The sequence below is a fragment of the Pteronotus mesoamericanus genome, unplaced genomic scaffold (genome assembly GCF_021234165.1).
Source record: "Pteronotus mesoamericanus isolate MK-2021 breed Mesoamerican mustached bat unplaced genomic scaffold, CSHL_Meso_final contig_349, whole genome shotgun sequence".
NCBI lineage: Eukaryota > Metazoa > Chordata > Mammalia > Chiroptera > Mormoopidae > Pteronotus > Pteronotus mesoamericanus.
The window spans coordinates 59,282-81,126 of record NW_026555138.1 but is presented as its reverse complement, the minus strand read 5'-3'; the positions used below and the strand labels follow the sequence as shown (position 1 = coordinate 81,126).

Sequence of the window (21,845 nt, the reverse complement as noted above, 5' to 3'; positions counted from 1 at the left end):
TGCGCCGAGCTGAGCCGAGCCGAGGCGTCCGAGCAGAGGCCGAACCGACACGAAGTGTCTCAGTCGAGCCAAGCCGACGACCAGGAGTACGGAACCGAAGAGGGCCGAAGAGGCCCGAAGTGCGGAGCCGAGGCTGTCCGAACTGGTACGAGGCGGCACGAGGGTTTCCGAGCAGTTCTGCTCTAGCCTTCCTTAGCTCCTAGGAGGCCGCGCCGGCCGTCGTCTCCGGCCCACTAGGTGGTCAACCGCGGGCCCGACACTCGCCGACCTCCGACACGGCACGGCCTAGGCTAACGAGTCTCGCGCCACAGGCTCCGCCCGCCTCGCCGCGAGCAAGAGCCGAGTTGTTCCGAGTGGAACCGAACGGAGCCGAACGCTCCCGAGCCCGGGGCCTCTCAGCCTCGGATCCACGCCCCCCTTTCCGAAAGCGCCCGAGCTCTGCCGGACCCGCTAATCGGGCCTCAGCCGCGGCTCGGAGTCAATTCTCGATAAGCGGTGCGGTCGGGCCCCTTCGGCCTCAGAGGCGAAAATGGCCGAAGGGACGCGAGCGGCGCGACGCCGAGAGGCTGCCGGGAACGCGGCGGACTAGGGGGCGGGGCTGGGGCAAGATGGCGGCTGTGCGGCGAGGTGAGGGGCGCGGCGAGCGCTAAGCGGGGAGTCTCGGGGTCTGGGGACCCGGGTGTCCCAGGCGAGGGCTGTAGGTTGCCCGAGGAGGAGTTGGGTCTCGCTAGAGCTGGGCGGGCCACCAGCCGGGCAGTTCGCCGGTGCGGCTCAGTAGAGAGTCCTGCCCGCCGGATTTCCCGCGCAGCCCGGGTTCCCGAGGCCGTCCCTCCTCGTGCCGGTGGCGTGGACAAGCCACGTTGGTGGCTCTCCGCCCTGCTGAGGGGCCACGGGTTGGACACGGGGTGCCGGTGCTGGCGGGGGCACCGGGCCCGTGTGCGGGCGTCCGGCCCGCTCGGAGTGCCGCGGCGGAGCTGTTGCATCCGCGGGCGGCGGCCCCGCGCCCCACACCGACGCCGGCGTTTGCGGCGGCCGCAGGGACCGAGCTTGTTCTCCTGGGCGCTCTGCTCGGGGTCCCTACAGGGCCCGGGCAGAAGGACAGCTCGCGTCCAGGTAGCCGGGGGCTTCCCTTCCTCCCTGCGGCCCGAGGTGGCCGAGGCCAAGGTCGGTCGCGTCCGCCATCCCGAGGCCGGCGGAGCGACCCGGGGGCCGCGGGCCTCACCGCCCGGCGCATCTCTTGCAGGGAGCGCCCCCTCCACGGCCGTATCCTGCTGCTGCTGCTGCTGCGCACGGGCCCGCGGCGACCTCAGACCCTGCCTCCCGCCCTGGGCGGTTAGGAGCCCCGCCCCCTTTTCCATCGGCGCTGACACCGTCCCACAGGCCAGCGGGGGCGGCGGAGTCTGTGTAGCTTCCGAGCAGAGCGCGCTGGCCCCGGCCCCCCAGCTCGCCCGCACCCGGGCCCTCGGTGGGGCCGCCAGAGCCGGGGACGGAGAGCCGCTTGCGTGCTTGTGCGGTGTGCGTAGGGCCGCTTCAGCACGAACAAGGGCGAAGTGTGCAGAGCCCGGGAAAGCGGGTGGTGGGTACTTAACTGCTCCCAAAAGGAGAGAAGGACGCTTGACTTGAAGAAAACGGAATCTCTTTTTTTCTATTTTGTCACGGGGCCAGCGTCAGGGCGCTGAGGCTGTCCCGCCTGCAGTGGTTGAAGTGGTGCCACACCAAGTGCTTTGCCTCTGAGCCTGGGGGTCCCTGTGAAGGGAGGTCCCGTCCCCCGCAGCTCCTGTGACACCAGTGGACTTATCCATGGGTGTCCAACAGGTGGGACTCCGGGGCCACCGGCGGGCACCTTCGCTGCGCTTGCAAGTAGGCGAAGGTCAAGGTCGAGTGGCCCATCTTCCCTGGCCGGGGCGGGCAGGCGGGGCGACGCGGCTGCTGGGCTGAGTCCTTAACGGTGTCCCAGCTCTCGTCGGTGCCCCTGCAGATGTTGATGTGTCTCAGTGGGACATGTTCCGCCCTGTACTTCCTGGCCACGCTCCTGATGATCGCGTACAAAAGTGAGTTGTGAGCGGGAGGGCGGGCGGTGCTGCTGCCGTTGCGCTGCCGTAACCTGAGCTCTGAGCTCTGCCCTGTTCCATCGCCTGCAGGTCAGGCGTTCAGTTACCCTCAGGAGCGCCTGGCCCTCGACCTGGCCCTGCTGTCGCTGATGGGGGCTCTGGAGGCGCCCCGGCTGTACCTTGGTGAGCTGGCTGACTGCGAAGACCTTACCTGTGTGACCCTCTAAACAGGCCACGCTCCTAACCTGGCTCTTGGGGACGTGTGATGTCGGTGCTGCACGCGTTGCCTGCAGGCCTCACCTTACAGCGTCATTAAATATTAAGTAGTTCATTGAGAAGCTTTGTTGAGGAGCCGGCAGCACAGCGTCCCTGGGGAGAGGCTTCCGTGGGAAGCAGAGCCGTGGGTAACTGCACTGTCCTGGAACCAGGACGCTCCCCTCCCCCGCCACCCTCCTCTCAGCCTGCGGGTAGGGGTCGGAGTCCCCACTGAGACAGCAGGCTGGGCAGGGTGGGAGGCCCCGTAAGAAGCGCTGCGTGCCCTTTGCTCTCTGCCCCGCCCCATCGCGCTGGGGTCAGGGCCTCCAGCCACGTCCGTCCGGCGACCACGGCAGGCGCCGTGCACCAGCACCGCGGTTACCCGAGCTCTGCCCCACGGCAGGTCCCACTCGGCCACCCTGAGGAGCACCCTGGGCCTCCGTGTCCCCGTCACAGACCTGGGCTGTGCTAAGGGTGGGCGGTGAGCAGCAGCAGAGGGGCTTGGCGTCCGCTGCCTGCCTGCCGCCCCACCCCCACCCTTCCCAAGCACCTGGGCGCATGCGGTCGGCCGTCCGCACCTGGGATGGGCATTTTCTGTGACTGACCCATTTATGAAACACAGTTTTGTTTTTTCTGGCTATTGAGTTTTGCAGACTGACCTTAGCCCAGAGAGTAAAATATTTTTGAAATATTTTTGAAATATTTTTGAAAAAAAATTTTGAACCAAGTCCCCTCAGCCCACTTGGAATTAGGAAAGGGGGTGGGGGTGGGGTGGGGCAGCCCCTCCCGGGACGCCTGCACTGCTGGGGCGCACATGCGGGTGGCATGCTGGCCTGCGCCCTGCAGCCTGGCCCTCCAGGGTGCACGCTGCTGGTGGGGCCCAAGCGGGTGCCCACAGCCTGGCTCTCACCGTGTCCGCTTTGCTCTCCAGGCACCAAGGGCAACCTGACGGAGGCTGAGGGGCCACTGGCCGCCAGCCTGGTCCTCACAGTGGCCAGCGCCCTGCTGTCTGTCTACTTCCTGCTCTGGCAGACCCTAGTGCTGTGGGCAGACGCGGTCCTCAGTGCCACGCTCCTGGCAGTCCACGGGCTGGAGGCTGTCCTGCAGGTGGTGGCCGTCGCCGCCTTCGTCAGCTAGAGAGGCGATGTGTGGCCTCGAGGACCACCCGGACGGGGCCCCTCCTGGGAGCCCTGGCCGGGAGCCAGCGGGCTTTGCCTGCTGCCTTCCAGAAGGAGCAGCTTCCTGGTGGCATCCCTGGCTGGCCAGGAGCCCCGCAGCACAGCATTCCGTGGGGTCGTCATGTCCCTGAGTGTTCATGCATCTGCACGGTGGGAAGCAGCTGTGTGGCTGAGACAGAGCCAGGGGTCCTCGGCCACTCAGGCCAAGCCCTGGACTGGAAGCTCCAGAAGATGCAGCGGAGCCTGCGGTGCGTGCAGGTTCCTCCTGCCGCTCCTACCCCCGGGACTCTGACCCGTCAACGCCCACGAGGGGCTGTGGGACGGCTCCCTGCCCCAAGGCTGGCGGCTGCCACTTCAGGGCTTGCACGCCCCGGCTTTGGTCGTTGGAGCGTCAGTCACGTTTGCGCTTGGCACCATGAGAACCCAGGTCTCGTAAGCCGATCCCTTCTAGTAACTCTTCTCCGTTGGTTCCTATTGCAGGTTTTCTGTTTGGGAGTGACATGTTCAAATGGATGTGTAGCTTCTCTACACCGTGTTTTTAAAATAAAGAACTGTTTATACCTCACTGAATTTTTTTCTGATTAAGGCCACCTACCTCCTCTGGGTCTCGGACCCCTGGGCCCAAGAGCATGTGGCGCTGGGCCAGGCTGCACCTCCCACTTGGCCGCCTGGAGCCTACCCCAGAGGCCGAGGGGCCAGGCCCTGCTTGGGGTTCGTCCTGGGCACTCCGGGGGGCTGGCCTCAGCCAGGGGCGGGGCAACACCAAGTTCTGTCCTGGGCTGGGGCGGGCAGGCCCCCGGCTCGCCGTGCCCCCGCACCCCGGGCCAGGAGGCACCTGCTTCCCACTGCCGGCGCTGCCACAGGGGCCTGAGGCCAGGAGACCCCAGGCCCCAGGATGGGGGCTGCGCCCTGCCCTCAGCACCCCCACACTCCAGCCGTAGAGCGTCTCCAGACAACACCGTGGCTCCAAGAGGCCAACACCGGGCTGGGACTCTGGGCCCCACAGGCCTCCTTGCAGGGGGCAGGGGGCACTGCCTCTGAGGGCGTGCAGGTGTTTCAGAAGGGGCCCCCTGCGGGGCCTTAGCGAGGCTGCAGGCGAGCGCGTGCCTGCCTGCTGCTCAGCAGGCTGGAGACAGCCAGGAAGCCAGGCCTCAGGAGGGCTGGGCCCCTGGAAGGAGGCGACTTCCAGCATCCCCTTCAGAGGCTGCCTGGGAGGCCTCGGAGACCCCCTGCCCTGGGGTCTTGGGACCAGGGGAAGGCAGTGTGGCTGGTCCAGGGCCAGGATCGGGGTGCCTCCCTGCCCCCAGGGCCTCCCAGAGAGGTGCTCCCTGCCAGCAATGCCCTGCCCTTCTGGGACTCCCGTTTCTGCCCGCACCCCTCCACCCCCAGAAAAACACCTGAGGCCTTGGGGGTCTACACACAGCTATGGGGCGTGCCCTCTGACCTTCACCCTGCTCAAATGGGGCAGGGGCAGGGTCTCTGCGAGTCAGTAGAAAAGGAGGGTGGCCCTGGGGGGATCATTCCGTGGGTCCCCTCACCAGCCCCAGGCGTCCCCAGCCTTTTGTCAGACACCACACGCTCAGGGGTGCCCGGGTTGGGTGCGGGTGACAGAGGAGAGGCTTCGGAGATCGCGGATTGTGAAGAACGGAGCCCACCCACTAGAAACTCACAGGCCGCCGCCCGGCCCTAATGTGTGTTCCCCCAGACCCGAGGGGTGGCCGAAGACCGGGGGCGGGGTACTCTGCCCCTTCTGGGCCCCTGGGGCTACAGTCTGACCTCCCTGGGGCACCCCGCCACCCCTGAAGGGGCCCAGCTCAGCGGCCCCAGGAAGGTCTCAGCCTCAGCGTGCGCGTCGCGGCGGAGGAGGGGCTCCGGGTCGCCCGTCCGTCCCTGGGCCCCCGGCTCCAGGGCAAGGGCTCGAGCCGGGCCGCGGGTGGGTGTTGGGGACGCCCCGCGGGGAGCCCCGTGGGGCGGGTCTGGAGCCGCGGGCGGCGCGCCGACGTCGCCGCCCCGCCCCCGCCCCCGCGCTGCGTCGCCCAGGTTCTAACCTGCCGCTCAGGTTCCTCCCGGCGGCTCCGCCCCCGTCTGGCCGGCCCAGCCCCGCCGCGTCCTCCTGCCCGCGGAGCGCGGCGCAGGCAGACGGGCGGACGGACGCGCGGCCGAGGGGACCGGGGCCTGCGAGCGGCAGGTGAGCGCCCCGCGGGGCCGGGGCCTGGTCGGAGCGGCTTCGGCAGGGGGGACGCGGGAGCTGCGCGCACCGACGGCGGGCGACCCGGGCCTCAGCTTCCCCGGGAGGAGGCGCCACGGTCTGCAGGCCGGGCCGGGGCGGGAGGCATCGGTCGGGGCTCGGGAGGCTGCGCCGGGCTCATGGTTAGGAGCCCGTTCCTGGGCGGCGCCGGGGCGCGGGGACGTTTTTAAGCCGGGGCACTGAGTCGGCCAGCGGCCTCGTGTCAGCCTCGGGGCTCGGAAGGGGAAACTCGGTCCCCCGTCGAAGGGGCGGTGAGCGGGGTCCTCCCGGTTCTGGAAGACTCCACACCCCGTTCCCGGGCAGGCCTCTACCCCTCCACCCGCAGCAGAGCGTTGAGGTAGCCAATCTCCCTGTGGGTCAGGCGGTAGGAGGTACTTCCTGGGTGTCGGGGTCCAGGAACCAGGGCCAGGGAACGTCGAGCTGGGGTCAGGCTCCGGGTCACGGTCGGGGTGTGGGAGTTTCAGGGAGGAGGCGGCTGGAGGCGGGGCAGAGCGGACAGTGGACGCGGGGCTGTGGGCGCCCAGCCTCGGGCTCCCCTCAGGCCCCCTCCGTGGGCCGGGCAGGCCGGTGGCAGCCCTGGGCGTGGGGGTGTGCCTGGGGGCAGTGGAGGGAGGCAGGGCCCTGGATGGGCTGTCTCTGCCCCCACCCCAGGTCTGGTCTGCCCTGGGCAGGGCCCAGCTGGTGGCACCTCCCCTGCCCGACGCTGCGCGCACAGCGCACACACACTCACACGTACCCAGGGCCCTGCCCAGGCCTCTCCCGGCCCTGGCCCCGTGCCCGCCTTGGTGGCTCAGCTCCTGCGGGCCCTGCCTCTTCAGCCTGCTTGCTCCTGCCTCCCCAGTGCACCCTGAGCATCTGCCCGCCCGCGGCCGGCTTCCCCGCTGACCCCTCCCTGCCACCAGGCCGGGTCCTTCCTCCCCGCAGCTCCCAGACCTGGGCACTGCGAGAGCCTGCGGGGGTCTCCCCGGTCCAGGGCCCCACCTGGCTCTCTGGAACTTAAGCCGACTCCTCCTCAAGGTCACTGGGCTGCAGGGCTGGAGTTTGAACCTAGAACCTGTCCCTCCGCCCACCCTGCCCTGCTGGGGCCTCCGCCCCCTCCACTCTGTGACCAGTGCTCCACTCTCCCTTTGCACCCGGAAAATGACCGCAGCGAAACGAAAGCGCAGCCTGGGCCGGCCCCTGGGCCCCACGGCGCCCCGCCCCCGCCTGCCGGAGAAGCCCCTCTCGCCCTCGGGACCCCAGGTCTCCCTGGACCCGGTGCCAGTGCCTGGGCCCACCTCCCTGCTGGTCCCGCGCTCCCCACCCGGCTCCTGGAGCTGCGGGGTCCCAGCCCGGGCGCCCCGGGGGGAGGGGCCCCGCGCGTCCGGGCCTGTGCGCATCTGTGTGTGCCCGCAGGCCGCGGTCTCACCCGGGTGTGTGGGTGTCTGGGCGCACGTGCCCAGCACCCCTGGCCCAGCCAGCCAGGAATCCCATTAAGCAAATATTTGGGCTCACCCACTGAGGTCACGAGCATTCCTGACATTCTCAGGCACTGATGGGCAGAGGAATCTGGCCAGGCCCCTCCCCCACCCCTCCCCAGAGAGGCAGGTGGGGGGCGGTGGCCGCAGGCCCCCAGGGAGCCCTCCCTGCAGGAAGGACCTCGTCAAACCGGAAAGTCCTGGGCCGCTCCCTGTCCTGGATACCAGCACCCCTGGTGTGTGACCGTGACTCTGACAGACCCCAAACCCTGAGACCTCTGACAGCGACCTTTGGCAGGACGCGGTGGGCCCAGAGATGCCGCCGGGGCGCGGACCTCTGGGCCCCAGGCTCTGCGCATCCCCCGAGGGGCTCCCTCTGGACTCTCCCCAGGCATTGGCTCCCTGGGGCCCCCCGGCTGCGGTCCCACCTTGACTGGTCCCCCTCCTGTCTCGGGTGGGGCGCTGCCAGTCCCGTTGCTGAAAGGCGCTCCCCCCCCCCCCGCCGCCCGCCGTCCGAGCCCTCAGGGCACCCTTCTCGCAGCCCCGCCCTCGCTGCCTCTGGCAGTGGGACCCTCTGCTGGCCCGTCCTGGGGTGTCCCTGTGGAGGACCAAGGGCCCAGGGTGCGGCGGGGCGGCGGCAACCGGGACGTGGGGAGGAGGAAGGGGGCGCGGGGCGGTCAGGGCTCCAGCCCCCGCCCCTGGGCCGGGCAGCAGCGGGGAGGAGACCCGCCCCTTGGCGGGGAGGCCTGAGGCCCCCGCAGGCCCGCGAGGTGTCAGCCTGCCCTCCATCCGCTCAGGTGTGAGCCAGGCACTAGCCCCTGGACTCAGGCCGCACTGAGGTCCGCCCTGCGCCGCCGGCAGCGCCGCCACCCGGGACGCCATGAGCCAGTCGGGGTCTCTGAGCTGCTGCCCAGGTCCTGCCAAGTGAGTCCCCACCCGCCCAGCTCGCCCCCCACTCCCCAACCCCGGCCGCCCCGGGAGGGTGCAGCCGCCCCGCCTCACCGGTCCCTCCCTGCAGCGGCAGCCTGGGCCGGCCGGACGCTGGGGCCAAGATGAGTGCCAAGGACCTGTTTGGTGAGTGAGGTCTGAGGAGGGAAGCTCTGCCCACATCACCCCCCATAAGGCTCTGCTGGGCTCCCCCCAAGGGAGGTGCAGGGCCGCCCCAGCGCCCAGAGGCGGCTCGAGGACCCTGACCCTCCAGGCCCCAGCCCCCCCCCCCCCCACCGTAAGCGGAGAGGCTTCACTAATAATTCAAGGCCATCGATACCAACTCTGCAGAGCTCCTGGCTGCAACCCGATCGGGGGCACCGAGAGCCCGGTGTCGGCCCGCGGGGGCCAGCCCCCCAGCCTGCCCATCCCCCGGCGCACCCCAGCCCTGCCCCAGAGGCTCACGCCCATTCACGCTTGGGGACAGGGAGCCCCAGGGAGGGCAGGGAGGTGTGAGCCGGCTGCCAGGGTGGGGAAGGCCCTGGCCCGGCCCCCCGGGAAGTCCGTCCCCTGCCAGGACCGTGAGGCCCTCCCTGGGGCCCAGCCTGGGGGTCCGGTTCACTTGGACGGGGGGCCCGGGGACCAGCCGTCTGGGGTGAGTGACTGGCGTCTCCCCACTCAGAACAGAGGAAAAAGTACTCCAACTCCAACGTCATCATGCACGAGACCTCCCAGTACCACGTCCAGGTGAGCGCCCATCCGGCACAGCACCCCACGTGGTGCCTCAGGGTCCCCGGGTGGGCGACACCGAGGCCCAGGGAGAAGTGGGGCGCCCAGGTTCTGACTGCGCAGCAGGCGGCCGGGGCCAGGGCCGGCCCACGCCATCCTGGACTCAGCCCCAGAAGGGCCCCCTCCAGTTCGGGAGAGCTCACAGCCTCGGGGACGCAGGGAGCTCTGGGTCGGTGTCGGGGAGAGAAGGTGCCAGTGGCGGGCACAGCCCAGGGGAGGCGGCGCCCAGGGCCCCGTCCGGCAGCCCTCGGCAGGGAACCCCAGTGGGAAGGACAGGGGCACCCTGGCCGCAGCACGAGGGGCGGCCCTGAGGGGAAGCTGGAACGGGGCGCCCCTGCTGAGCTGCGCGGGGAGGCCCCATGCCGGCTCCGAGCAGCCTCCTGGGAGCGCGGAGCTGGTCGGCTGCTCTGCTTCCTCTGAAGCCAGTTCCAATTCACTCTCACACCTCGGGGAACGGGCTCTTTACTCGGCCTTCCTGCTGCCCGCCAGGTTCCCGGTTCCTGGTCGCTGTCCAACCCTTCAGGACAGCAGCACTGGAGAGGGCTGAGGGGAGGGGGCCGGGACCAGGAAGGCGGGGGCCCCGGACCAGGAAGGCGCGGGGCCCCGGACCAGGAAGGCGCGGGGCCCCGGACCAGGAAGGTGGGGGCCCCGGACCAGGAAGGCACTTCCTTCCCCAGAGGACCCTCCCTGCCCGCAGAGGTCAGGCAAGTCACTGTTTTCTGAGCCTCAGTTTCCTCATCTATACAGTCAGTCCACAGAGACACCCGGAGTCCCTTGGGCTCTTGAACTGGGCTGTGTCGGGCGACACGCCCTCCCCGCCCGCCTGGGCGAGCCGGGCCGTTCTGTGCTGCAAGGCTGGTGACCGCCGCCAGCTCAGTGTCCAAGGTCAGGGCACAGACAGAGGGTGGGTCGGCTTTGTCCCTGTCCTCGGGCAGCTCTCCCACATTCCGGGGGCAGGGGACTTTGCCCTCCTCCGTGTGGAACCACTGTGCCGCCGGGCCTCCCACCCCTTCCTGGACTTTGGCCAGAGCCGGCGCATGGGAGGACCCCCGCCAGGGCTGCCCCTCCGCCCTCCGTGCAGCCAGGGAGGCTGGGGTGTGGGCAGGGTTTGCCTGCTCCTCCCAGATGAGGAAACTGAGGCAGAGGCAGAGAGGTGGGACCAGGTCAGACCACCCTGGCAATGAGGGGCCGCTGAAACCAGGTGGGTTTTATCCTCATCCTTTTTTTTTTTAATTAGCATCAGAAATATTGATGCTGAGGTCCTAGGGCAAGAAGTCCTGTTACAGGCGTGTGTGGCCACCGCCAGGCAAGGGGCTGTTCGGGACCCAGAAGGGCCCCGTCACCCTCGATGCTGACCCCTACCCCCAGCCCCACCCCAGGCGGCTCTCTCTGTCCCCAGTCGCTGCCCTCTTGTCGTTTTGCGGGGGGCATCCCCCACGGACGGAATCGTGCGGCTGCAACGGCGCTTGTTCCTGCTTCATGAACTTGTTCGAAGAAAACTGGAAGTGGGGCGGGGGGCAAGTCTCCTTCGGGCGCCAGGGACGCCTCGGTGGCCTGCCGCTGCCCACGGGCCCGGGCCCCCGGAGGACGGCAGGGTCCTTCCGGTCCACGCGCCGGGCGGGCGGGCCGGGCCGTCTCCCTGTGCAGCCTGTGGGTTCGTACGTGCAGCTGTCCTTGGCTGAACGGCAGTGTTCCGTTGTGAGGACACTCAGGTGCGCCCATTTCTTTCCCATTCATAGATGTTGTTGCCGTCGCTTGGCTCCGGGCTCTGAGAGTCCCTCTTGTGTTTTCCAGGTGCCCCTTGCTCCAGGCTTGTATGTGCAGGTCCCCGAGTCATTTTAAAGTCGCTTTGGGTTTGGTGTGGACGCCAGACTAACGCTGGGGCAGGGGACCCAAGGCTAACTTTTCCCCGAACGGGCCTGGAGTTCTGTTTCCAAGATGCTTTTCCCCCATTGCGTTGCTTGGGCGCTTTTGCTGAAACCGGCGACATGGGCGCGGACAAGCCTGTCCCGGACTCTCCGCGTCCCGGTGTCTCACTCGTGTGGTTTGTCCGTCTTGGAATCAGGCAGTGAGCTCTCCAGCTTTGTTCTTTTCCTTCAAGGTTTCCTTGACTGTTCTCAGGTCTTTGGATTTGCATTTACATTGTGCAGTCAAACTGTCTAGTTCTACCCCAAAAAAGCCTGCTAGGACTTTGATCGGCGTCCAGTGGAGTCTGTGGACCGATGGAGGTGCGGTGGCGCCTGGACAGCGCTGGGTCTTTCCGACCCCTGAGGGCGGACAAGGGTGCCTCTGGTTCCCCTCGGGCTCTTCCTGGTCTTCCTTGCTGTGGAGCTCTTGCGTGTCTTTAGTTGAAATACTCTTTAAGGGTTTGGTTTGTAAGTGCTGTTATAAATGGTGTATCTGTGTTTTTTAATTTCCTTTTCCTATGGTCTGGTGCTAGCCTGTAGAAAACCAATTGAATTTCTGTAACGTAGCCAAGTGTCGCAAGTTTAGGCCGAATTCCTTGATTTTTTCCCCTGAGGGTTTCGCGTGCGGAGTCACTTGATTTTTTGTGTGCACATCTATGTTGTCTGAAGATGAAGACTGTCCTTAATGTCTTCTTTTAGCCACTTCGTTTTTCTTACTGGATTGTTAGGGCCACCTGGACAACAACTAACAGAACCCTGGCCGTGCGTCCAGTCTTGGAGGACAGCTGCCTGGGCTCCCCCGTGGCGCGCGCCGCACGTTCTGTGCCCTTCGTGGACAGAGGAGGCGCCTTTCTATTCTCCGTCGGCTGCGACCTTTCGTCATGAATGGTGGTTGAATTTTATCACGCACTTTTTCTGAATCACAATGATTGCTTTTTTCCTGACTGTTGAACCAACCTTGCATTTCGGGAGTGAACCTCAGTTATTCGTGGTGTATTATAGTTTTTAAGTGTGGATGTACTAATTTGCTGACATTTTGTTAAGGATTTTTTTTTTGCGTTAATGTTTATTAGAGATATTGGTGTGTAATTGTTCTTATTTATTGATTTGGGAAAGACAGTAAAACGTTGGAAATACGTGTTAACCCACTGGTTGTTATCAATCAGTAAAGCTTCCCTCAACAGTTAAGCTGTTAGCAGTTACGTTTGGGGCGGGGAGGGGCGTCAAAAGCTATACTTGGATTTTCAAACACAAGGGGGTTGCGCCCCTGATTGTTCAAGGATCTCCTGTACTTCTTAATTTTCCTTGTGACTTTTTTGACCCGTGGGTTATTTAGGAGTGTGTTGTGTAATTTCCAATTATTTGGGGGTTTTCCAATTATCTTTTTGTTACTGGTTTCTACTTGAATTCCATTACAGTCAGAGACCTGTGTGGTTTCCCTCACTTGAAATTTACTGACTTGAGCCCTGGCTGCTGGGGCTCAGAGGATTGAGCGCTGGCCTGCGACCTGAAAGGTGGCCGGTTCCGTTCCCAGTCGGGGCACAGGCCTGGGTGGCGCGCCAGGTTCCCAGCAGGGGGCGCACGAGAGGCAACCGCACATGGATGTTTCTCCCCCTCTCTTTCTCCCTCCCTTCCCCTCTCTCTAAACAGTAAATAAATAAAATCTTCAAAAAAAAAGAAAGAAAGAAATGTACTGACTCGCTTTGGGCCCCACCGCGTGGTGTCCTTCGGTTTGGCCCTGCTGTGTCTTGCTAACAACGTGTGGTTCTGCCCACGTGCCGCTCCCCCCGGCGGACGGACGCGGGGCGGAGTCCGGCCTCTGCGGTCACCCACGGGCCTGCGGGCCGCGGCCTTAGCGCTGCACCTCGTTCGGCGCGTGCGCAGGCCCCCCAGCAGCCCTCCGCGCACGGGCTCCCCGCGCGCTCGCCCGCCCCCGCGTCTCAGCCCACGAGGGCTTGCCGGTGCCGGTCCGTAGACGAGATAAAAAGCTCAGCGGTGACTTATCCCTAAAGTAACAGTCACAGAGTTTCAATTTGCCAAGCTTTCGTTCAGTGAGATTGGGTACAATTTTCCGTAGTAAAGTTACTTGAGTGTATTTTCCTTGTAGGCTCTCTGTTCGTGTCTTCTGCCAGTTTAGCTACTGAGGTGTTAATCTTTTACTTAATTATTTATCTACTTGTGTATTTATTGTTGGCATCCGGAACGGTGATGCTTTAACAAAACAGCTTTTAACGAAGCAGGACTGGCGCTGTGAGGCACGTTCGCCTTACACATTACGACGGCGAGCCTTCGCTCTATCTATTGCACCTGTGTTTTTCCTTTTTTTTTAAAATTTTTTAAGATTTTATTTATTTTTTAGAGCGGGGAAGGAAGGGAGAAAGAGGGGGAGAAAAACATCCGCTGCTTGACTCTCGCCCGCCCCCTACTGGCCACCTGGCCCACAGCCCAGGCAGGTGCCCTGACTGGGAATCAAAGCAGCCACCCTTTGGTTCACAGGCTGGCACTCAGTCTACTGAGCCACAGCGGCCAGGACAATTGTTTTCCTTCTTTTTTTTAGCTTTGCGTATGGTATTTTGTCCAGAAAGAAATATTTACATTTCTTTATTTTTTTTTTAATTTTATTTATTTTTAGAGAGGAAGAAGGGAGGGAGGAAGAGAGGTAGAAAATCATCCACGTGTGGTTGCCTCTTGCACGTCCCTGCTGGGGACCTGGCCTGCAGCCCAGGCCTGTGTCCTGACTGGGAATCGGACCAGAGACCCTTTCCTTCACAGTCCAGCATTCAGTCCACTGAGCCACACCAGCCAGGGCAGAAATATTTTATATTTTTATTAAGTCAAATATATTGGCTTTTTGTTTTGAGTAGCTGGGTTTTCTTCCTTGCTAATGAGTCCGCCTCATGAAGAAGACTTTTCTGGGATTATCAGAAATCATCCAGCGTTTTCTTCTAGCCCTTCATGGTGTTTGTTTTACAGCGAGGTGTTAACTGCCGGGAGTTTGTGTTAGTGTGCGTCCTGCTGTCCGGCATTGTTCACTGAATTCAGCCCCGACCGACCTGTGGTGGAGCCCGGCTCGGAGAGATGGGGCAGGGGGCGGGGCCGGCCAAGGGTCCCCAGGAGAGATGGGGCAGGGGGCGGGGCCGGCCAAGGGTCCCCAGCGCTGCCACCAGAATGCTCGCCCATTCCCTGCACACTTACTAAGGGCCTGCTGTGTGTGGGTACCATCCCGGCCCCAGGGACACAGCAGTGAACCCCGCAGCCAGAAGCCCTGCCCACGGGAAACACAAAGGACGTCACATACAGACGATGGCAGCTCATGATAAATGAAACACGAGGCAGGCCAAGAATGTGGTGACAGTGATGCTGTAGCTGGGAGGACACTGCCTCAGAGCGGGCTGGGGGGCGGGGGGGGACAGCCGGTGCGAGGCCCTGTGGTGAGCCAGCCAGGAGGCGCGGTGGGTGGGTAGTTTGTGTAGGGCAGCAAAGGCTCCATCAGGCCTTGGCCGGGGCCTGCAGACCTGTACAGGGCACAGCAGGGGCTCCCTGAGGGTGCGCTGTGCCACTTCAGGCCCCCAGGGCAGGTGTTCCTCCCCAGGTACCTGGGTGCAGCCCCTTGGCCCTGGCTCTGGGCACGGGGAGTGCTCTGCCCAGAGTGACCACCCACCTGCCCGCCCCCAGCACCTGGCCACATTCATCATGGACAAGAGTGAGGCCATCGTGTCCGTGGACGATGCCATCCGGAAGCTGGTGCAGCTGAGCTCCAAGGAGAAGATCTGGACACAGGAGATGCTGCTGCAGGTCAATGACAAGTCGCTGCGGCTGCTGGACATGGAGTCCCAGGTGGGCAGCAGCTGGGGCAAGGAGGGCAGGCCCCATCCCTCGGGGCAGGCAGAGGCACAGCCTGCATGCCCAGCGGGGCCTGTCTGCAGGGGCCGGGGCAGGATGCGGGTGAAGGGCAGGCCAGCAGGGAGGGCTGCCCCGGCCGAGAGCCCAGGGAGCCTGGTCACCGCCCCCGCCCCCACTCCCCGCCAAGTCCACCTCTGCAGGAGCCTTGACACTGGCTGCGCCGAGCCAGCCGGCCAGGGGTGGGGGTCTGTGTGCGAGAGCTCTGGCCTCGGCTGTGGTCTGTCTGCATCCATGCCTGGGCTGCATCCCGCTCCTGTGCCTGCAAGTTATGCCCGTATCTGTGTCGGGGCACCAACTCCAGGGCTGGGCCCACAAGCCACGCCCCCCGCACGGCTCGGTGGGCCCCCGCGTGCAGCCGTGTCCATGGCTGCGCCCGCATCCGAGCCCCCGCCCTGCCCCCAGGAGGAGCTGGAGAACTTCCCGCTGCCCACCGTGCGACACAGCCAGACGGTGCTGAACCAGCTGCGCTACCCGTCGGTGCTGCTGCTCGTGTGCCAGGACTCGGAGCAGAGCAAGCCCGACATCCACTTCTTCCACTGCGACGAGGTGGAGGTGAGCGGGCGCAGCCGGCGGCCGGCCCGGGGCGGGGAGGCGGGGCAGGGGGCCGGTGCCGAGCCCGCCTGACGCCCGTCCCGCAGGCGGAGCTGGTGCACGAGGACATCGAGAGCGCGCTGGCCGACTGCCGCCTGGGCAAGAAGATGCGGCCCCAGACCCTGAAGTAGGTGTGGGATGGGGGGCGGTTTGGGGGGCGGCCGCCCCGGAGGGCCCCGCAGGCTGAGCGCCCTGTCCCCGCCCCAGGGGCCACCAGGAGAAGCTCCGGCAGCGGCAGTCGGTGCTGCCTCCCCGCCAGGGCCCGGCCCCCGTGCCCCTCCAGCGCTACGCCCAGGACTCCTCTCCCCCCAGGAACCGCGTGAGCCAGCCAGGTGGGGCCCGGGCGCTGGGCTGGCGGCTGGGGCAGCCCCTCGGGGCGCAGTCAGCGGCAGCTCGGCCCCCCATGTCCCCACCCAGGCTTCCACCGTCAGGAGTCGCAGGACGAGGAGCCGCCGCGGGCCGTGCTGGCTCAGAAAATAGAGAAGGAGACGGTGGGTCTTGGCTTGAGGGTGCCCCCCCTCGCCTGTACCACCCTTTCCCCAGGCCAGGGGCCAAGGGGCATCGCGCGGGCCGTCCCTGCCCTGGGCACCCAGCTGACTCCCACCCCTGCTCTGACCCCAGCAAATCCTCAACTGTGCCCTGGACGACATTGAGTGGTTCGTGGCGCGGCTGCAGAAGGCGGCGGAGGCTTTCAAGCAGCTGAACCAGCGCAAGAAGGGGAAGAAGAAGGGGAAGAAGGGGCCGGCAGGTGCGGGATGGGGGTGGGGACGGGAGCACGGAGCGGGTGGGCCGCAGGGCGCAGTGACAGGGCCGCCCGGGCTCACGCTGGCCCCACGCCCACGTTGCAGAGGGTGTCCTCACGCTGCGGGCGCGGCCCCCCTCCGAGGCCGAGTTTGTCGACTGTTTCCAGAAGACCAAGCTGGCCATCAACCTGCTCGTGAGTCCAGCAGCGCCCCCTCCGCCCCGTCCTCTTTGCGGACGTGGAGGGTGGGGGCCCAGGGCCGCGCCCCCGCCTATCCAGCCCGCCCGCCCGGCGTCTCCGCCTGGTGCTCACTGGCGCCCTCTCTGGCCCCCAGGCCAAGCTGCAGAAGCACATCCAGAACCCCAGCGCCGCGGAGCTCGTGCACTTCCTCTTCGGGCCCCTGGACCTGGTGCCTGGGGCCGGGCGGGGCGGGGCGGGGCGGGGTTGTGGGGCAGCAGCAGGCCGGCTGCTCGGCTGCGGGGGCGGCGCAGGCCCTGCGAGGGGTGCTCTGGCCTGGGGTGGGCCGGGCGGAGCTGCGCCCAGGGTGTGACCCGCTCCGGACGTCCTGTGCCCAGATCGTCAGCACCTGCGGCGGCCCGGACATCGCCCGCTCCGTCCTCAGCCCCCTGCTCTCCAGAGAAGCTGTCAGCTTCCTGCGGGGCCACCTAGTCCCCAAGGAGATGGGGCTGTGGGACTCGCTAGGGGAGACCTGGACGCGCCCCCGGTACAGCTCCGGGCAGGGAGGGCTGGGGGTTCTGGGCGGGGCCGGTGCTGGCGTGCGCGCGGCCGGCTCACCCTGGGCCTCCCCCCCCCCCCCCCGCAGCGCCGAGTGGCCTCGGGAGCCCCAGCTGCTCCTCTACGTGCCCAAGTTCCACAGCGGCTGGGAGCCGCCCCTGGACGTGCTGCAGGAGGCCCCCTGGGAGGTGGAGGGGCCGGCCCCCGCCCCCGCCGACGAGGTCAGACACGGGCCTGCGGCGCCAGGACCCCCCCCCCACAGCCCTCACCGCTGCCGCGCCCCCCCCCCGCGTGACCCCTGCCCCGACCCAGCCCAGGCGGCCCCCTCTCCCCACAGCAGACTCCAGCAAGCCGCCTGTCCTTTCGAAACTCCCCGAAGCACAGCCTCGCACCCGAGCCCACAGCCCCTGGAGACGTCCTGCCCCCGGTCAGCTCCCCGCACGCCCACAGGTGAGCTCCCCTGGGAGAGAGCGGGCTGCGCCCTCCCCAGCGGTGGCTCCCGGTACGGGCCACCGGGTGGCGCCGGTGCCTTGTTCTCGTGGTTCCCAGTGACACTTTCCAAACTGGACCCCCGTTTCCATTCTAACTTGGTGATATTAATTTGAGGAAAAATGGCAAAAGCCACCCACAAACTCACTACCCTCATCTGCCGTCTCTTCTTGTGTCTCCACATCTACGTGCCAGAGTTGGGGTCAGAAACTGACCAGACCCCTGAGCTGGAGGGGTCGCCAGCCCCGGTCCCATGCTGGGGCCGATTCAGGTCCAGCCGCAGCGCCGGGGCGGGGGCGGGGAGGGAAGATGGAGGGTCCGGGCCAGAACGGCCCCTCACCCACTCGCACCGCGTCCACGCCTCTCTCAGGGCCCGGCCCAGGGGCTGTCGGGGAGCTGGCCACCCGGCCACCCCCCAGGATTCAGCGGCGGAGGCGAGGGGCCGCGACCCCAGGCTTTCCCAAGCCCTCCCGTCGCCCCACCCCTCCAGCGGGGCCTGCGGGCCTGGCCCGGGCCGCCCTGTGAGATGCATTTCCGTCCTTTGACGGGGTTGGTCCCCTCCGGCCAATCCGGACAGGAGGCTGCAGCGGCTGCTCCCGCTTGGACCCCTCACCGCCCCCCCCCCGCCCCCGGCCCCCAGCGTCTCTGCCGCTGGACTGGGGAGGCGCCCGATGGTTGGCGGCCAGGACCGGCCAGGAGGGGCGCACTGGGCTGGGCGGCGGCCACAGGCCTGCTCTGCGCTGAGCTGGACGCCCCCAAGCCCTGCAGCCCGGAGGCAGCCCCCGCGGGGTCCCTGTGACAGCCCCGTGCGGGGGTCACGGCTCTGGGAATGCCCGGCCTTCCCTTCGTGGTCAGCCGCTCTGCGGGGACACCTGTGACCCTCTTCTCTCGGGTGCTCCTGGCTCTCGGGGGCTGGGCCTGGAGACCCCGAGGGGGCCTGGGCAGCCGCCGGCCTTGCCCTGCCCGAGGCACCTGAGTCCCGCCAGCGGCCGCCGCTGCCTGCTGCCCGGCGCCCCTCCCTGCGGGGGCCCCGACACTCTGCGGCTGCCACACTTTCCATTCCCGATGACAAGTCATGCTCTCTCTGCTGCGCCCTTGGAGAGCGGAAGGGAGGCAGCGGGCGCCCAGGAAGCTGCTCCCCCAGCGGGGCCCCAGGTCCGGGAGACCCCGCTCAGCCCCGTCCGCTCCACACAGGGGCTACGAATCCGAGCCCACGGCAGCCATGGCCAAGTACGTCAAGGTCCTCTACGACTTCACCGCCCGGAATGCCAACGAGCTGTCAGTGCTCAAGGATGAGGTCCTGGAGGTGAGCGGGGGCCCCGGGGGAGGGCCCTGCCCCAGAGGTGGGGGCCCCTCTGGGACCCTGGGCGCTGGCTCGTCTGCCACCCCTTTCCCCAGGGCCCTGCCCCGGGACTCCCATCTGCACCCACAGCTCCGGCCCCCGCCCCACCCCCAGCAGATACTGGGTGAGGGACCCCCTTCCTGGGAGGCGTTCGAGGGGGCAGGGGACCGGGGGACCCTCCGGCCCAGCTGGGGCTTGTCCCCGCCCACCCGCAGAGGCCCCTCGAGGCACTGTCCGGGTTTGGTGCCAGCCCCAAATCTAGGCCACCCCTGGGGGAGGAGAGCGGGGTGAGCGAAGCCCTTGGTCTGTGTCTACAGCCAGGCTGGAGGCCCCTCGCTCAGACTGCTGCTGGGGGGCCCGAGGGTGGGCAGGCAGGTTACACAGGGCCAGGGGCGCCTGGAGGGGTCACCATGGTCCCCACAGGGCTCGAGGGCCTCGCGGGGAGATGCCAAAGTGGCCTCTGGACCGTCCGTCCCGGGCGGGGGTGGCTGCGCACCAGTGGTCCCAGCGCCTACACTGGTGCCCACGGGGGAGCGGCAGGGGGCCGGCCGGTAGGGTGTGACCGCGCGCATGCGGCCCCCCAGGTGCTGGAGGACAGCCACCAGTGGTGGAAGCTTCGCAGTCGCAGCGGCCAGGCGGGCTACGTGCCCCACAACATCCTGGACGAGATCCGGCCGGAGGACGTGGGCGCCTCCCTGGAGCAGGTGACGCGGGGCGCGGGCCCTGCCCTGGGGCTCTTTCCAGCGGCGGCCGCAGGCTGGGCCGAGCCGCTGCGGGGGCGAGGGGGAGGGCAGCGGCGGGGAGGCGGGGTGGCAGGTGCAGCGAACGGCGGGGAAAGGCGTCCCCGCCCCCGCAGCCTGGATGGGACCCGAGCCAGGAAGGACAGCGGGGCGGGTTCCTCACACGCTCCGTGCTCCATCCCCGGCGGGGGCGGGGGGGGGGGGTGGCGGGGAGGAGGGACCATGAGTGGCGCTGATGCGCCCGCCGTCTGCTCTTCCCGCACCTGCAGGCTGGTCCGAAATACTGGGGTCCTGCCAGCCCCACGCACAAGCTGCCTCCGAGCTTCGCGGGAAACAAACAGGGTGAGTGCGCGGGCAGGGGAGGGCCGGGGCCCGGGTGGGGGCTGGGGGCCGAGGCGGGGGCGGGGCGCCCCGGGCGGCGGGCGGGGCCTGAGCCGCTGGCCCCGCAGAGCTGATCCACCACATGGACGAGGTCAACGACGAGCTCATCAAGAAGATCAGCCACTTCAAGGCGCAGCCGCAGCGGCACTTCCGCGTGGAGCGCAGCCAGCCCGTGCGCCTGCCGCTCACCTTCGAGTCGGGGCCCTACGAGGTCCGCGCCTGGCTGGAAGCCAAGGCCTTCAGCGCTCGGTGAGCCGGGGGCGGGCGGCGGGCGGCGGGCCGCAGGTGCCGCGGGTGTGGGCGAGGCCGCCACGCCCACGCCAGGGCTCGCCTTCACCGCAGCCGCACCCCCGCAGGACCGTGGACAGCCTGGGCATCCTGACGGGCGCGCAGCTCTTCTCGCTCAACAAAGACGAGCTGAAGAAGGTGTGCGGGGAGGAGGGCGGCCGCGTGTACAGCCAGCTCGCCGTGCAGAGGGCCGTCCTGGAGGTGAGCCGCCTCCCGCCCCGCCCCGCCCCGCCCCGCCCCGCACGGCGGCCCGGCTGACGCCCCGCTCCGTTCCTAGAAGCAGCAAGGCGGATCGGAGCTGGAGGAACTCATGAACAAGTTTCATTCCAAGAACCAGAAGCGGGCGGAGGACGACAGCTAACCTGGCACCGGCTGCAGCCGCGGCGGCAGGGGCGGGCCGGGCGGCCGCGCCAGTGCGTGGAGTGTTACCTTCCTTGTGTACGGATTTCCTACCGTGGACACGGAGCGAGTGCGGTGCTGGGGGCCGGCTCTCCTGCCTCGTGGCCCGTGCTCAGGCCCCGCGGCACCGCGCCCACACTCACCTGCCGGCTCCAAGGCCCGCCTCAGCCAAACTTGCCCCCCGGAGGTGCCAGCCCCTCCCCCAGGCCGTGACCCCCTCGGCCCGCCCCACGCCTCTCCTCGAGGCCACAGAGCCCTGTCCTCGCCCCCGCCACCCATGTGGGGTCCCTGGCACTTCCGAATCTGCCCCTGTCCCGCCCCCACGATGCTCACTTCCACACCCATCCCTGCCCTCCTCAGCCCCTCAGCCGCCGGGGGGCCGTGGGCCGGGAGGGCTGCTGCCCTGGGCTCGAAGCCGCCGGGGCCGGCGACCCTTGCCCCAGGCCGTGCCCGCAGTGCCACCCTGTGCGCGGCGCCCCAGGGTGGCCTGGGGAGCAAGCTGTGCTCCTCCGCCTCTTCAAAGGGCAAGCACAGACTGGACTCGGCCGAGCACCGACCTGGGACGCCCCCCTGCCCCCACCGCCCCCACCGCCGGCCCGTCCCTGAGGCGGAGCCCAAGACAGGAACGTCCTCCGGCCCCGTCTCAGGCCAGCCTGGCGCTTCATGGGGCCCCGGACTCTGCCGGTCACAAGCGCAAAGGTGGTGACATTAAACCGACTGTCTCCCAGCAGCTGCTGTCTGTCTCCTGGAGGTGGGGGTGGGGTCGCCGTGGGTCCGGGAGCTGATCCGAAATCGCGCCCTTTGTAAGGGATTCGGGCAGGGCAGGCTGTGGCTCGGCCAGGCCGTTGAGGTCCCAAGTAAGGCCGCTTGCCCCAGGCCCCAGGATCGGGGGCTGGGGAGAACCCCCTCCACACCTGTCCGAGGGCCTGGGGGGCCCCCTGGGAGGTGAGGGGCTGAGAGGGGCTTCCTGCCCAGAAGGCGGGGAGCCTGTCACCCAAGGGGAGTGAGGGGGGGTGCGAGTCAGGAGCAAGGCGGGAGTTTGACCTGGAGAGCAAAGCTGAGGGGGGGCCGCAGGGCGGCTGGAGGGCGCCGAGCGCAGCAGGGCAGGGCTGCGCGCTGCTCCCCAGGGGCCTGGCCGCCCGGCCTCGGTCCCACCCTCAGGGGAGGCCGCTGGCGCCCTCTGCTGGCAACTCTGCGTGCTGCCTTGCCGGCGGCCAGGGGGTGCCCTAGCACCTGTCCCTTTCCTGCTCCCCAGTGTCTTGACCTGTATGGCCCCATAGAAGCTGGTGGACCAACCCTGGGTCAGGATGTCCGAAGGCCCAGTCTTGGGGCGTCTGCCCCAAGCACCAGGGGTGACTGAGCGAGCTCGGGTGCAGAGGGCAGGTTGGGCCTGGTGGGGTGGAGTTGGGAGGGCCGCCCCTTG

At 67.4% G+C, this 21,845-nt stretch overlaps 2 protein-coding genes across 3 annotated transcripts; both read left to right on the top strand.

The window, feature by feature from the left end:
* The first annotated feature begins 585 nt into the window (after positions 1–585).
* On the top strand, positions 586–4,043 carry TMEM80 (transmembrane protein 80). Its single transcript, XM_054576780.1, has 5 exons — positions 586–627; positions 1,244–1,263; positions 1,958–2,051; positions 2,142–2,234; positions 3,238–4,043. The coding sequence occupies exons 1-5, from the start codon at positions 609–611 to the stop codon at positions 3,441–3,443; spliced, it is 432 nt and encodes a 143-aa protein (XP_054432755.1). The 5' UTR covers positions 586–608; the 3' UTR covers positions 3,444–4,043.
* A 1,583-nt stretch (positions 4,044–5,626) lies between these two features.
* EPS8L2 (EPS8 signaling adaptor L2) lies at positions 5,627–21,001 on the top strand. 2 transcript variants are annotated; one of them, XM_054576812.1, is made up of 21 exons: positions 5,627–5,672; positions 7,987–8,113; positions 8,208–8,263; positions 8,799–8,863; positions 14,488–14,649; positions 15,118–15,267; positions 15,354–15,433; positions 15,514–15,638; positions 15,724–15,797; positions 15,928–16,054; positions 16,155–16,243; positions 16,383–16,457; positions 16,624–16,772; positions 16,872–17,004; positions 17,124–17,233; positions 18,467–18,578; positions 19,199–19,318; positions 19,624–19,696; positions 19,804–19,984; positions 20,092–20,224; positions 20,301–21,001. In XM_054576812.1, the coding sequence occupies exons 2-21, from the start codon at positions 8,070–8,072 to the stop codon at positions 20,382–20,384; spliced, it is 2,142 nt and encodes a 713-aa protein (XP_054432787.1). In that variant the 5' UTR covers positions 5,627–5,672; positions 7,987–8,069; the 3' UTR covers positions 20,385–21,001. The 2 variants fall into 2 exon arrangements, with proteins under 2 accessions (XP_054432787.1, XP_054432786.1); XM_054576811.1 differs by having other exon boundaries at positions 17,121–17,233.
* Positions 21,002–21,845: the final 844 nt, after the last annotated feature.